The sequence below is a fragment of the Dendrobium catenatum genome, unplaced genomic scaffold (assembly GCF_001605985.2).
Source record: "Dendrobium catenatum unplaced genomic scaffold, ASM160598v2 fragScaff_scaffold_249, whole genome shotgun sequence".
Classification (NCBI taxonomy): domain Eukaryota; kingdom Viridiplantae; phylum Streptophyta; class Magnoliopsida; order Asparagales; family Orchidaceae; genus Dendrobium; species Dendrobium catenatum.
This window is the reverse complement of record NW_021318711.1, coordinates 347,766-362,448: the sequence shown is the minus strand read 5'-3', so window position 1 is coordinate 362,448 and position 14,683 is coordinate 347,766. Positions and strand designations below refer to the sequence as shown.

The window sequence follows — 14,683 nt, the reverse complement described above, 5'->3', positions numbered from 1 at the left end:
TTAGATAGAGAAGCTAACGGAATTTTGAAGTTATGAATTCCTGTAATTTACTATCGCCTCCGATGGCAGTAGAAGGACGGCGACCTCCTTCCTCTAGCGTCGGTGACAGTCATCTCCCTGTATCATCTGCAGTTAGGATTCTTCCTCGCATCAACTAAAGTGTTTCTCCCCTTGCTTTTAGTGACTCTAAGATGGTGTTTGATCGGGAGTCCAATTTGAGGTTTAAACCTGCTAAACCTCTGGTGATTAATGAGGGAAGGTCATCAATCTCCAAAGAAATAGTTGGAATGCATTGGCAAAGGAAAGAAAATTATGTTCGATGAATCTAGCAATGTACACAAGGATTTCGGTCATAGTGAAGTGATGGCAGTTCGTAAAGATAGCTGAGATGTGGCTACATAAGAAATATTGGAATCTTTGAAGGGTTCCTCATCTGGTTTTAACAAGCTGAAGGACATGAATGAGATCTCGTTGGGTGGAACTGGTGGTATGGTCATGGAGATGCACAAAGATGGAGATGTTGTTCATGAAGTCCAGCAAGAGGAGAAAGACCTTGAGAATGTTTGAGTTTGTGAATCAGCAATGTTGGGAAATTGTAAAACTAAGGAAGGCATGGAGTCCGTCATCCCTCCTCAACTGAGCAAATCATTGGTGAATGCCTGGAATATGAAGCCGAATATTAAAATAATCGATTTTTATTATGGGAAGGATTTTATTGAAGATGGAGTAGTGAAACTTCATCAGCAAAGTGAGTCTGAAAACTCAGAAATATTGCAAAAATCTCTGGTTGTTAAGATTTTTGGCGACAGTTCTCCTTACCATGTCATTGGTTCGGAGATAAGGTGACAGTGGAATCAGTATGGTAGATTCCATATGACATTGTTAGGTGGTGGCTGGGTCTTATGTGCAAGAAGCTATGGATTCATTACTAAATAGTGGACCCTGGTACGTAAATGGAAGAATCATCGGTCTAGAGAAAAGGTCCCTAATTTTCATCCCTCTTCTTTGAAAGGATTGATGGAACCAGTATGGATTAAGCTTCCAAACCTCCCTCTACAAAGCTAGGATAGAATTATTGTTTATAGGATTGCATCGAAGGTTTGTACTCCTTTTCTGATAGATGAAAACATGTTTAAATGTTGGAGGCACGAGTTTTTTAGGGTATGTGTTAGAATCAAGTTGGAAGGCAAGATACCGTTAGGAGTTCGGGTTGAAGGTTCCTTGGGCAAGTTTTATCAAAAAGTCTGTTATGAAAAAATGCCAAATGCTTGCTTCAAATGTGGTAAGATTGGACATTTGGAGAAATTCTATCAGGTGAGCGATGAGGAACATGTCTTAGCTCTAAATAAATCCGTTGTTGGGTCCGAGAAAGGAGGAGCAGCAAGAATGAGGGAGATTTCAAGGGATAATCCTATGGAGAAAGAAGTTTTCAAAGCCAAGGAAGATATTTATGGTCCATGGATAGATGTGGACTGTGGGAGGAAGAGAGGGAAAATCTACAGATTTCAAAATAAGTGGTCTCAGCAATCAAATTCAGAAAGGAAGTTAAATAAAGCTGGAGCAGATAGCCAAGTAGAGCTAGAGAAAAATGTGAACCAGAGGAATGACAATTATAGTTGTGTGGAGAAGCTATCAGAGGAGGCTTTGGTTCCTCCTATTAGTGACATTGGTGATCAAAAAGTTAATGCAGTTGGAAGTAAAAAGGTCATTGGATTGAAATCTAATGACATCCTATGTAATTTCAATCATTATGAAGTCTTAAACAACTTAGAGGAGGAGGGAGAAATAATTGGCAATAAAGATAAGGCTCCTGAACCGATTATAGCTTCAGGATCTATCAAAGCAGGCAGAGTTAATGAAGAGTCATTGTAGTCGATCATTTGAAGGCTCATTCTAGTCATGCAGAGGAAGGGTCCAGCAAAGTGAAAAAAAAAGGAGCTAAGCAATTAAAGGGTTTAGGTCCCATTAAGCTGATTCCAAGAAGAAGGAAATTGGAAGGAGAAGTAAAGGCAAGGGTGGGGAACCTTTTCCCCTTGGATCATTAATGTCGTCCATTGGTTTTTGGAACTGTAGAGGAGCAAGAAAGACTAAAGATTCTTTATATACAAGGGAGTTCATTAGGGAGTATGGATTGTTCTTCCTAGGCTTGGTGGAAGTTAAGCTTACTGTTGTAGATAAGATGGTTGTTAGTACAATGGTTGGAGAAGGATGGCATTTTTATCATGTTCCATCAGAAGGCCTCTCAGGAGGGATTTTGGTAATATGGAGGCAAGGTTTGGCCACTTTCAACATGCTGGAAGCTTCATCCCAAATACTTATAGGCGATCTCAATGTGATCAATAGGGGCACACGGAGAATTGAAACAATCTATGGTAACAAAGACGTATATAAGAGGAGTAATCTTTGGGATAGATTGGAGTATCACATGATAGAAGACTTCCCCATGATTATATGGGTTGACTTTAACTGTTTGCTGTTACAGGAGGAAAAAGAAGGGGGAAGTGATTTTGTTTTTGGCATGGGATCGAAGGAGATGAAGACTTCTATCATGTGCAATGATTTGCACGAGGTGGCTTGTGTTGGGCCCAAGTATACTTGGTGTAATAACAAGAGACGAGCTGAGAGAATGCTTGAGAAGCTCGATAGATGCCTAGTTAATGCAATAAACTTTAATTATTCTCATAGACTTATGGTGAGGCATTTGGCGAGGATGGCTTCGCACCATTGACCGATTTTGTTAAATTTGTTGGATTTCACCCCTCCAAACAAGAAGGTATTAAGATTTGAACAGGTATGGATTTCAATTCCAGTGTCTGTAGCTGTTGTGAGAGAATCCTGGAAGAGAAAAACTAGGGGAGATCCTTCTCAAGCTCTAAACCAAAAGCTGAATAGGACATTAAAGGATCTTCACTTCTGGAGCAAGGCTAAATTCAAGGCATTGAACTTATCTAAAGAGGAGCTGAAAATAGAAGTTTTGAGACTGCAGGAATTGGAAACTGAGGACGGGATCATTCTAGAGGTGGTTCAGTGGGTCCTAAAAGGAAAAATGGAAGAGCTAAATTCTGTAATGGCTCGGCTTAGCACATGGTGGATACAGCGAGCCAAGGTGAAGTGGATGGTAGAAGGGGATTCAAATTCAAAATTCTTCCAAGCTTATGCAAGTGCTAGGATGAATGCTAACTACATTCATAAAATCATAAATGAACTAGGCTTGATAGTAGAAGATCAAAAAGAAGTTGAGGAGGTGTTGTTCTGGTATTATAGCAATAAATGGGAGGACAAGAATTGTGATCTGGAGGGATGGCTTTCAACTTTGATAGCTTTGAATGATGAAGAGAAAAGAATGCTGAGCAGAAAATTTACGTTTCAAGAATTTGAGGAGGTTATCAAGTAGCTAGGGAGAAACATTGCACCGGGTAAAGATGGTATGACTTACTCTTTTTTTAAACAGTATTAGCATATCATCAAACTTGATTTATGGAAAGCTATGGATCAATTTTTTGAGTATGGTAAGATGAATGATAGTTGGAAAGTTACTAACATAGTTTTGATTCCTAAAGTCAAAACTCCTTTATCTCCCTCAACCTATAGACCCATAAGCTTATGCAATTCGGTCTATAAGATAGTGGCTAAGATGGTTTTTAATAGACTTTTGTTTGTGATCCCTAAAATTATTTCTGTGGAACAAGTGGCTTTTATGAGAGGTAGATCTCTCTCGGATGATGTACTAGTGGCACAAGAAATTTTTCACAAATTTAGGCATTCCAAATCCTCCAAGGGGTTGGTATCCTTCAAAATTGATATGGGGGCAAGGTTATGACTCCATGGGGTGGCCGACTTTGATTACAATTTTGGATTATTTTGAATTACCAATCTGTTATGCCAATTTAATAGTTGAATGCGTCACTGGCCATAAGTTTTCTCTTCTTATTAAGGGTTCCTACTCAAAGTGGATTGAAGCAAAGAGTGGATTCCATCAAGGATGCCCTCTATCTCCTTTTTTGTTTGTGATGTGTGCACAACTTCTTTCAAACGCCTTCTTACACAAAGGAAGATCTATAGGGGTTAGTATTTCTTCAAATAGGCCTAAGATATCTCATTTATTATATTCCGACAACAACATTATTTTCTCCAATGCTCAATTAAAATCGGTTAAGATTGTTAAAGAAATTCTTTTGGACTTTTGTGGGTGGACGGGACAAAGGGTGAATTTGCAAAAATCTTGCATCCATTTTGGAAAATCGGTGAAGAAAGGAGGAGGAAGAAGATATGTAATTCCTTGTATTTCAGGGAAGTTAAAGAATTTAATTATTTGGGAATCAAGGTGACTTTGAGGAGGTTGTCTAAAGTAGACTTCAAATTTATTATTAACAAAGCTATGAGCATGCCAGGCGTTTGGGGTGGTAAGCTCATCTCCCTTGCTAGAAGGATTTCTTTGGTCAAATCTGTTTTATTATCTTACTCAACTTATCATTCTACCCTTTCAATGGTTCCCAAGAAAGTTCTATACGAAGTTGATAAGCTATGCAGGAAATACATTTGGAATAAAAGTGATGGGACTGTAGGTCTTCACTATGTTAGTTGGGACTTAATGTGCAAATTGAGAAGATGGGCAGGACTAGGCATCAACTTCTGCTCAAAGAAAACTGGGACTTTGATAGCCAAGTTAGCATGGAGGTATATTCAAGAGGAGTCACTTATGCATAAGTTCTTGTTTCCTAAATTCGGGCCAATTCTTAAGGAAGAAATAGCTAAGAGAAATGGTTTAGTTTCATCGAAATTGATATGTAATGGAGGTGAATTCTTGAGACTAATTATCAGGTGGACAGTTGGCATTGGTAAAGTTATCAATGCTTTTGAAGACATTTGTGTTTTGGATAAAAGTTTGCTGAATTGGCCTACTTTTGTCAACCCAATTGAAGGTGGCAACTTAATAGTGGATAGTTTCATATGTGATGGAGTCTGGAACATGATCAAGTTGAAGGAGTTCTTCGGGGAAGAATTGCTTAGTCTGATCACCTCCATTAATATACAGAATGATTTGGGTGAAGATCGTATAGAGCTCATACATAATCTTTCGAGTAAAACTATAGTAGCTCTCGCCATTGAAGCAATGGAACCAGGTAAAAAAGAGATTGTTTCTTGGAAATGGTTTGGGAGGGGAAAATTAAATCCGATAGAGAGGTTATTTTGGTGGAGGTTGATCAATAATGCCATCCCAACTAACCAGTTTCTCTGTTATAGAAGATTAGAAGGGTTTGATAAGTGTCCTAGAGGGTGTGAGGAGGTTGAGGAGATTGATCACATTATTTTTTGGATGCAGGAAGATAATTGAGGTAATGGAAGTTTTGAACAAATGGGGGTTCGGTATTCCTGAATTTCATTCCATTGAAGCTTATAATGAGTGGCCGGATTCGCAAAACTCATGGATGATGATTTTATTTTGTAACACATTCTACTATTCCTGGAAGACAAGAAATATATGTGTTCATGAGGGGAAAATCTACTGTCCGGTGATGACTGCTTCTAATGCAGTATGTAGTACAGCGGTCTTAAAAATTTCCAGCTACTCAAATTCAGGAATCGAGAGTGCTATTCAACCTCATAGGTTGCTAAACTCTTGGCATTCTCCTCCACCTGATTGGATCAAAGTAAACATAGATGCAGCTCTACACAATTCCTACAAGGCTAGGATCGGTGGAGTTTTTAGAGATCACTATGAGAGGTTCTTATTAGCTTTTGGCAAGTCTCTTATTCACTGGGATGCATCAACTTTAGAACTTAAATCCATCCTTGCTATTAAGCTTGTGATTAAAGAATGGATGTTAGACTACAAAAGTCTAATCATTAAATGGGACAACATGAATGTGATCAAATTCATAAAAGGAGTGGTGGAGAAAAGTGGTAATGATTCTATAGACCTCTCTTTTATTAAAGATTTTCATTTTGTTGTTTTGTACTGTGTAGATAGGGGGAGCAAAAATTTAGTTGATCTATGTGATAACTATGCATGCTTTAGTTCTTTTCTTTAGAATGATGTACTTTAAGTTATATCCCTCCTTCCGGAAGGAGTAGGATGCTTGCAGAGTGTAAAGCAGTTTTTTCTTTCTATTAATAAAAGCTCTTCAGCTTTCTTGATTAAAAAAAAAAGATATAATGTTTAGTGTTTATTTGTGTGCTAGATTTCAATCTTATTCAAAAGAATCACATTTGATAGAAGTGAAAAAAATTCTGAGATATCTTTTGGAAACTGAAAACTTAGAGATTTGGTATCCTAAGCACAGCTCTTCGTTCGAAATTGTTTGATATTTTAATTCAAGTTTTATCGGTTATAAGATTGATCAAAAAACTACATCTACAACTTGTCAATTCATAGGAAACTCTTTAGTTTCTTGGTTTAGTAGAAAATAAAATTTAGTAGGCATATATACTACTGAAGTTGAATGCATTACCTTAGGTAGTTGTGTGGCACAAGTTCATTGGTTGAAATAATAGTTGATTGATTTAAGATTTTTTATCGCAAAAATTTTAATTTTTTGTGATAATAATAGTGTTATATGCATTTCAAAAAATCCTATTCAACATTCTGGAACAAAGCATATAGACATAATGCATCACTTCATTAGACATCATATAGCTAAAGGAGAGATTGAATTGAATCGCATTATTACGGAAAATCAACTTGCAGATATTTTTATAAAACCAGTAGCCTTTGATACTTTTAGCACCTTAAGAACCAGGTATGTGTGATTGATCTTAATGCTTAAATTAAAAATTATGCAAACTTGATGTGTTATAAATATGTGTCTTATGTGTTTGGTTGTGTATTTTTCATTTTCTTTTTCTTTTTATTTTTACTGTGAAGCATGACAGTTGATGAAAAAATGATTGGTTTCGAGATAATTTTATGATTATCATGACTTATTTTCTAAGTGTTATATTCGTACTGTAAGAAATGTTTTCATCATGTATGAATTGTAGCATGTGCATGGTACATTTCGGAGTTGACCACACAAAATATAATTTTTTATAGATTTTGTACTGTACAATGACATCCTCATATTGTATGATATGTATAGTTTTATCAATACGCATGGGGGCGGTTTATCTGTTGGAGTCAGTTATTAATTACTGATTGTACGTATGAAATCATATTTTGTCTTTACGATCAATTTTTTAGTCTATGTGGGGGATGACTCTAACCATATTTAAAATGATATTTAATATTTTGATCATCCTGGATGAACACCTGTTCTTCTATACAATCATATGATAAAAAAGCCTTTACGAGTGGACACCTCGGAAATGGCATTTTACGAAAAGCCATTTCATTTTTGGCCATTTCCATTCATACGTACGAAAATATTTTCGTTCCATATGGTTTTAAAATCATATGTATGATTCTTGTTTTGTAGTGTATGATAGGTTATTTTCCTTTAACTAGAAGTGTCTTTTAAATCATTTTTCATTCAATTTCATATCCATTTCAAATCCTCTAGAGCCCTCATCATAGAAATGCCAAGTTCAAGCAAACGACCCCATCTTTTTAAGGGTTCTTCTTCTAGAAGAAATAGCGATGAAAAATTTTTATCTAAGGAAAATGAGGATGCATATTTTAGATATTTTGTTACCAAAATCACCCCTTTTAGACTTCTCATTTAGGGTGATCTTCACTTTTATTTCATGCCCTTATTTGCTTCAACTCAAGTTTCTTTCATTCTTACTCTCATTTATGCCTGCCACAAAGAGACTTTCTAGTACTTCTTGGCCAATATGGGAGTTAATGAGGACCAATCTTGGATTACTTCCTTTGTTCAAAAACAACAAGTAGAAATTATTAAGGAAGATTTAGGCAATTTTCTTCATCTGAGAACCCAATGGATTCAAGCCCACACTTTAACCTCAAGAGCTGATTTTGATTGGATAGAATTAATTAAACTCTTAGAGGTGCATCTCAAGTGGGTCATTTGTATAGGTTTTACACTCTAAATCAAAAAGCTTGGATCATCCAATATATTTTGAGAACTATGATTATCCCTAAAGCCGATGATCACATAAATATGACTTTACTTTTGTCCACAATCAACTATCTGATTATGAATGAAAAGCCCATTGATGAAGCCCAACTCATTATGGAATATATTTATAATCTTTCTAAAATTGGACTTCAACATCATAAGAGGAAGAAAAATGTGGCTTTAGGACACCTAGTTGCCTTCATCCTAGAAAAGAAGTATAATCTGATTCATCATGATCCTCCCATAGAACTTCCTATTTACTTCACTGATGCCTCTTTTAGAGAACTTTTAGGAGAGATCAGAGTTCTGAGAGTGATGATTCAGTGAAAGGAGGGGGAGCTCCTGCTCTAGCAGCTGCACCTAGACCTGACTAAAACTACTACCAGGAAATGGTCCAACACTTTGATCGATTGGAAACTCATTTTGAATAACTTTTTAATCAAAATAAGAATCACCTTAACCAACAGGATACTCATTATAATGAAGATATGGGTTGGATCAAAGGATAGTTTGACTCGATGAACATTAATGTAGCTACAATCAGTTGTTATTTTTCAACATTCAATCCACCACCTCCTCCATACTAGGGCCCTACAGACTATTGTACTTCTATCCTGTAGTTGCTTATGAGTTTTTGTATTTTGTATTGTGATGTTTCTTCTTGAGTTTAGTATTTTCATAGGTTGTGATGATTTTGTATTAATGATGTGATGTGAGATGTTATATTGAGATGATATATTTTGAGACATATGTTATTATGCGCTCTTGATATTAATGGAATATTGAAATATTTTATTCACTTGCATTGAATTGTATCTTTTGAAATGTTTATGTTTTTTTTAATTGTAAAATCTTTTATAGTTGATCATTGGAATGGATTCTCAATTATATTTCTCTACAAATTAATTTCCTTGTAATTTTTTTTTTCAAAAGTTTAAATTACATTATAACAGCATGTAGAAAAGGAGATCAATTTCATGTTTCTATAGAAAAGCATATCTAAACTATAATTCTTGTAAGATTGATGTATTATTATTTTTTATTTTTTTTCAAAATGTTTATTTTTGTTTTTAGTGAAATTTGAATTTAGAATACTTATACTGAAAAGATCCAAAAAGAAAAAAAAAAGGAAATGCACAAAGAGTGCAAAAATAGAAAAGATGCACAATGGTTTGCAAAGTGAAAATAGGCACAAAATTAGTCAAAATAGAAAATTTGAAAAGACGTACAATGACACCAATTGAAAGCATTTATAGTGTTCTTTTCTTTATCATCCAATCTCAAATCCAAATCTATCTAATTGACAATCATATATAATATTGAATTCAAAGTTAACTAATTTTCATTTCATCATTTTTACAATAATCATTTTTATTTAATTTGTATAGCTTGAAAAATGAACTTGGTTGACTTTTCTTATCTTAGTTATTTTTTAATTTAAAATTTTGAAAATTTTCTTTTTAGTTTTACAAAATTAAAAGTGTATTTGCAATTAGTTTAAAATTATTTTCTGATTCAACTCTTTTGGTTTATCTATAAAAACCATTCATTTCAAGACGTACTTCCCTTTTTGTTGTTGTCAAAAGGGGGTCAGAATATTATTTGATGATTGATGTTCGTGAAAGTGTATGTTTTAAGTGCATGTGTGTATGTTTTGAATGTATTTTTTGAATGTTCGTCCATGTTTGTGTTTTTGTTCGAATTGTTTTTGAATTGGTTTCTTTTTAGTTTTTGGGTTTGTTGTTTTTTATCTTTATGGGAATCCCCTTGTTATTTAGTTGGCCATTCATTTAGGGGGAGCTAAGGAGAAAAATCATTTTAAATTTAGCTCAAAAAATAATTATTTTATCATCATAACAAAGGGGGAGTTTATTACAACTTAATTTTCATAACTGCTTTCAAATCATGTGTTTTTTTTATGATTCCAAAATATTATTGTATTGACTACTATTTCTCCTAACGTATATTGGAAATATTTTTTTTTTGTTTGTTTGTACTAACTTTTCAAGAAAATCATACTCCAAACTGCTGAAGACTTCAAGTCAAATTAGATTAGGATTTACTTTTTTTGAAGACTATACTCTTTATACTTTCTTGAGACTAAGAGAGTGTGAATGTAATTTGATAACTATGCTCAGCCATATTGGGGGAGTGTAAAAATTTATAATTTTTTAAACAAATCATACTATTGAAAGTTTGTTAAGGATGTTAAGCCCTTAAGAACTAGCTTGAGACTAACTAAAAGGGGCGGGGGTGAATTGGTATTTTAAAATTTTTCTTTAGGTAAAGAACAAAATCAAAACCAAAATCACCACAAAAATCAGAGTGCAAAAAATAAATAAATGCGGAAGCAAAACAAAGAAAGATCACATTGGATTTATAATTATTCGATCAATCCTTGACCTACATCCCTTCCTCGGAGTCACCCTATGAGTATTGCACTAACAAAATGTCTCTCTTTCAGTTCCCACAGCTAGGCGGAGAGGCCTTTACAACAAACTCCTTTTCACCAGCCCCGATGTGGCAGAGATCTGACTCTTTTTGCTTCCTCCTGAAGAGGGCAGAGAACCTGGACCTTTTGCTGAAGTAGACCTCTCAAGAACCTCCTAAGGATGAAGGATGAAGAACGAAGACGACGACTTAGAACCTTGCTTGGAGCAACTTTTGTTATCCCTCTCACTAACTCCCCCTCACAAGTTCCTCTCTCTCTCTCCCTCCCTCTCATAAGGCTCTCTCAGGTCATGAGAACAGTACTAAAGGTCTTGAGCATGAGAAAATTTATGTCCTTTAAATAGAATTTCAAGAATCGACTTTATCATCCAGGACGATAGGAATAACATCCTGTCCGATCAGAACAAAATAAGCTCAATCATTTAGGATGATTTGGGACGATTAGAAGAAAATTGGTTACATCATTCAGGCCGATAAAATATTGTCCTGGCGGATTAGTTCAAATTCGAGTATAATCATCTCGAACATCGTCCAGAATAGATGCAGGCTTATGTCAATCATCCAGAACATCGTCCTGGATGATTCTGCGATCAGCCCGGCCGATGTGATCGCATCAATCAGCCTTAATTGCTTTCCATAATTGCAAAATTAATTTAGGTATAAATATGTTGTATCATCCAGGTTGATATGGAGATCATTCGGGCTGATATTTTAAAATAAAGAATACCTAAATTAATCATGGCGACGATTCTTTCTTATTTCAGCCTACCGTCCTGGCCGTTTCAAGTATCATCCAAGACGATTTGCTTAATGACGACTGCTTAACCAGGATGCCCTAATTATGGTTTCTATTTTTAGTTAAATCGTCCTGGCCGATATGAACATCCTCCAGACCTATGTACTCAAAATAGAAAAACTCAGAAAAGCCCTCATGTGTGTGTGTGCAAGGTTACTTAGCATCTGTAACCACTTTTATAATTGACTCAAGAATGAAAAAAATACAGGTTTGACTCAACCTAAATCTAGCCGATCTTGAGATGGCTTGAGTTACATTCGATCTTGTGGACCTGAAATGTTAGTAGGCAAGGCAGTCATAGGAAATCATGAATGTTTGCTATCATCAAAAGTCTAATCCATAAACTCAGATTTGCAACAATCTCCCCCTTTTTGATGATGGCAAACACGCCAAGAAAATTTCAAGCAGTTATGGAAGTTTAGTAAAAAAATGTGACGAAAAAATAGTTCACTAAGTTCTAAAATTCAAAGTACAAGATACATCAGACTACTCCCCCTTTTGACATCACAAAAAGTAGGGAAACACAACATAACACAAATAAAAAATATAACAGAAACTAAAATGAAACATAAGAAAAACAAACTACAAAAAATGGAAACTAAAACTAGAAGAGAAATAAAAAACAGAAAAATAAACTAGAAAAACACAAAGAAAATCAGAGAAATAAGGGTCCGTGATCATCAGATAGAAGTGGTGGTGGTGGTGGCTGCTGAAAGTAACTAGAGATCGTAGAAAATTGTGCCCCAAACTAGGCCATGTCATGGTTGTGCTGCTGCTGCTGGTGTGCAACATAGGCATCGAAATGGGTCTCCCACTGATCAAATCTCTCCACCAATTGATACAACTGAGAGTGCTGGCAGAGAGGAACAGGTTCAGGAACAAGAGTGAGAGTGGGAACCTCCTCCTTAGCCCCCCGAGCTTTCCCATCCCCTGGGTGGAGATGAGTACTGTGAAGGGCATTGAAGGAATTGTTTGAGTATACGGATGGCTGAAGGTCAGGAGGAGCAGGATAGGGCTTTCTTCTATGACGTTGATCTCGAATGGTAGTCAAATGCTCAATGTAGCAAAAGATCAGGTCTGTGGCATTGAATTCTCTATGGGCTAGAATGTAAAAGGTAGTAAGTGAAAGAAGTGGAGTGATGTGGACTCGGTCCTCGGCTTTTGGAATAACAAAAGTGCGAAGGACATGCTGGATTGTCATAGTATCTTTGAGTAAAGAGCTAGTCTCTCCAACATGAGAGTGTGCATTGGTGTGACGAAGAAAGTGATTTGTAGTGGACCAGTCAAAGTTAGGATCAAAGACAAGGGTATGTAGCTTATCCTCAGTGGTGGATAACTGCAACAGTTTAGCACAATCCTGATTTATGATCTCAACAGAATGTCGATTCACATAAGAGGTGAGAGTAGTGTAGGAAGAATTTATGCGGAGGTTTGCATAGAATTTAAAAAGAAGCTCAAAACTAAAGGGGATTGCGAGGGTGAGAATAAAGCAAAGAGAAGTGTGAGTGAAAAGATCCAGTACCTGATAGGAGAGATAGACTAGATTGATTATTCGGGAGAGAGTAATGCCACACTCTTTGTAACGATGGTAGGCAGCCTGATCGTCTGCCTCCCAAAAATGAGGGTCCAGTGTGCCCCTCAAGGAGCTTCCAGATGTCTGACGAGCATGCTTTTTGCCAGCCATTTAGAAGAAAAAAGGTAAGGAAATAGTAAGCAACAACAAGTAGAAAGCCCAAGAGAAGGTGTGAAGAAAAAATGAATGAATTTGGGCTCTATTCGTCCAGGCCGTTCGCAGGATCAACTAGGATGACCCGGTGTAACTATTGTGAAGAGTCCAATTGGTCAAAAAGGAGTTCCGATCATCTAGGACAATCATAAATCATCCCGGATGATTAGACATAGACAATCATCCCGAGGAGTCAAACCGGACGACAGTTGAAAAAGCAGATCGTCCAGACCGATTAGGTGGATCTTCTAGGATGATGATCGATAATGGATCGTACCGGCCAAATTTAAGACTTTTTAAATCATGCGCCACGTGTATCAACAAGGACGAACAGTGGATCATCCAGGATGATTGTCCAAAAATGGATTGTCCTGGGCAATTTTAAAGATTTTAAACGTAATGACACGTGCATCATCTAGGATGAATAGGAGTATTAGATGGGACAATAACCAATAAATGCATCATCCAGGATAAAAAAAGCTATCGGCTAGGACAATCAAGATGATTGTAGCAGTGGTCGATCATATCGTCCAGGCCGATATAGGATCATCCAGAATGATGAGAGCAAAAAAGTCAGAATATTCAGCAGATGGAGTTCTTGAAGAACGAAAAATCAATCATCTAGGATGATATAAAAATTGGCCAGGGTGATGTGACAAAAAATTTCAAATCAAAGGAGGGATGGAGATGATCAGAGAAGGCCAAAAAATAATAAGATCAAAAAATAACAACGATAAAATAAAAGCCAAAAAAAGTTTTTTTTTTTTAATCAAGGCATGAACATGATATAGTCTCCATGTGATTAATTTTAAAATTTGTAAGTTAATGAGTTAACAACTTCAAAATTCTAAAAAATGGTAAAATATTCGATCATGTTTACCCTAAGCTCGAACTTCTTTTAGGGTAAAATTTTCTATTGAAAATAAAAGGTCTAACTCAGAAAAAACATTTGGAAAAGAAAAAGAGATCTGATCAAGACTTGGTTTCAGAAAAATATCTTATAAAATAATATATCAAAGTAGTTTGTTAAATCGCAAAACTTAAAATCAAGTCCTTGAAAATCTAAAGTGATATATGAAATTTTCTAAGTTTTAAGAGTTCAAAGAAAAGAAGATAGCTTGATTTATGATTGGCTCATTTTATGCCTCTTGTCCATTGAGTGGCGCACTTTGCGCAACTTTTGATTCTTGATACACTATGTGTATATTTTTTTTTCAATTTGATGTCATTGCGCATCTTTTGTTTTTGGCATCATTGGCCACTTTTTTTTCATTATTATTGCAAGATAGATTCTTTTCCAAAAACTCTTAAATATTCTTAGTTGTGAGTATATCTTCCAAATATTAGAAAAGAAAAACTCACTATCTAATATAGTGAAGAACAATCCACAAAATAGAATAAAAAATCATGTAAGAGATGCATTGATAGGATAACGAGAAATCTTGACATATCATAAAACTTTGACTATTATGGTATAAACTAGATTACTATAGCAAGGTACAAAAGATCTCAATTGCAAAATCCAATTATTAATTTGAGATAGACTTTTGGTTAGAAAAGAAATTTTTACTATCAAAATAGGTTAGAGAAAGAGACACAATCAACGGTGATTTTACCCTTTAGCGGATTAAGAGATGGAAAACATGAACTCCAAATTTTTAAAATAAAAAAACAAGGCATAAGATATCAATT

The 14,683-nt window shown here is 35.5% G+C and overlaps 1 protein-coding gene across 1 annotated transcript; it reads left to right on the top strand.

The window, feature by feature from the left end:
* The first annotated feature begins 4,378 nt into the window (after positions 1–4,378).
* On the top strand, positions 4,379–5,335 carry LOC110099309. Its single transcript, XM_020826415.1, has one exon. The coding sequence runs from the start codon at positions 4,379–4,381 to the stop codon at positions 5,333–5,335; it is 957 nt and encodes a 318-aa protein (XP_020682074.1).
* The last annotated feature ends 9,348 nt before the right edge of the window (positions 5,336–14,683 follow it).

Bases quoted from the DNA above. Each gene is read 5' to 3' on its own strand.
- LOC110099309 (XM_020826415.1), top strand. From the start codon at position 4,379: ATGAGCATGCCAGGCGTTTGGGGTGGTAAGCTCATCTCCCTTGCTAGA.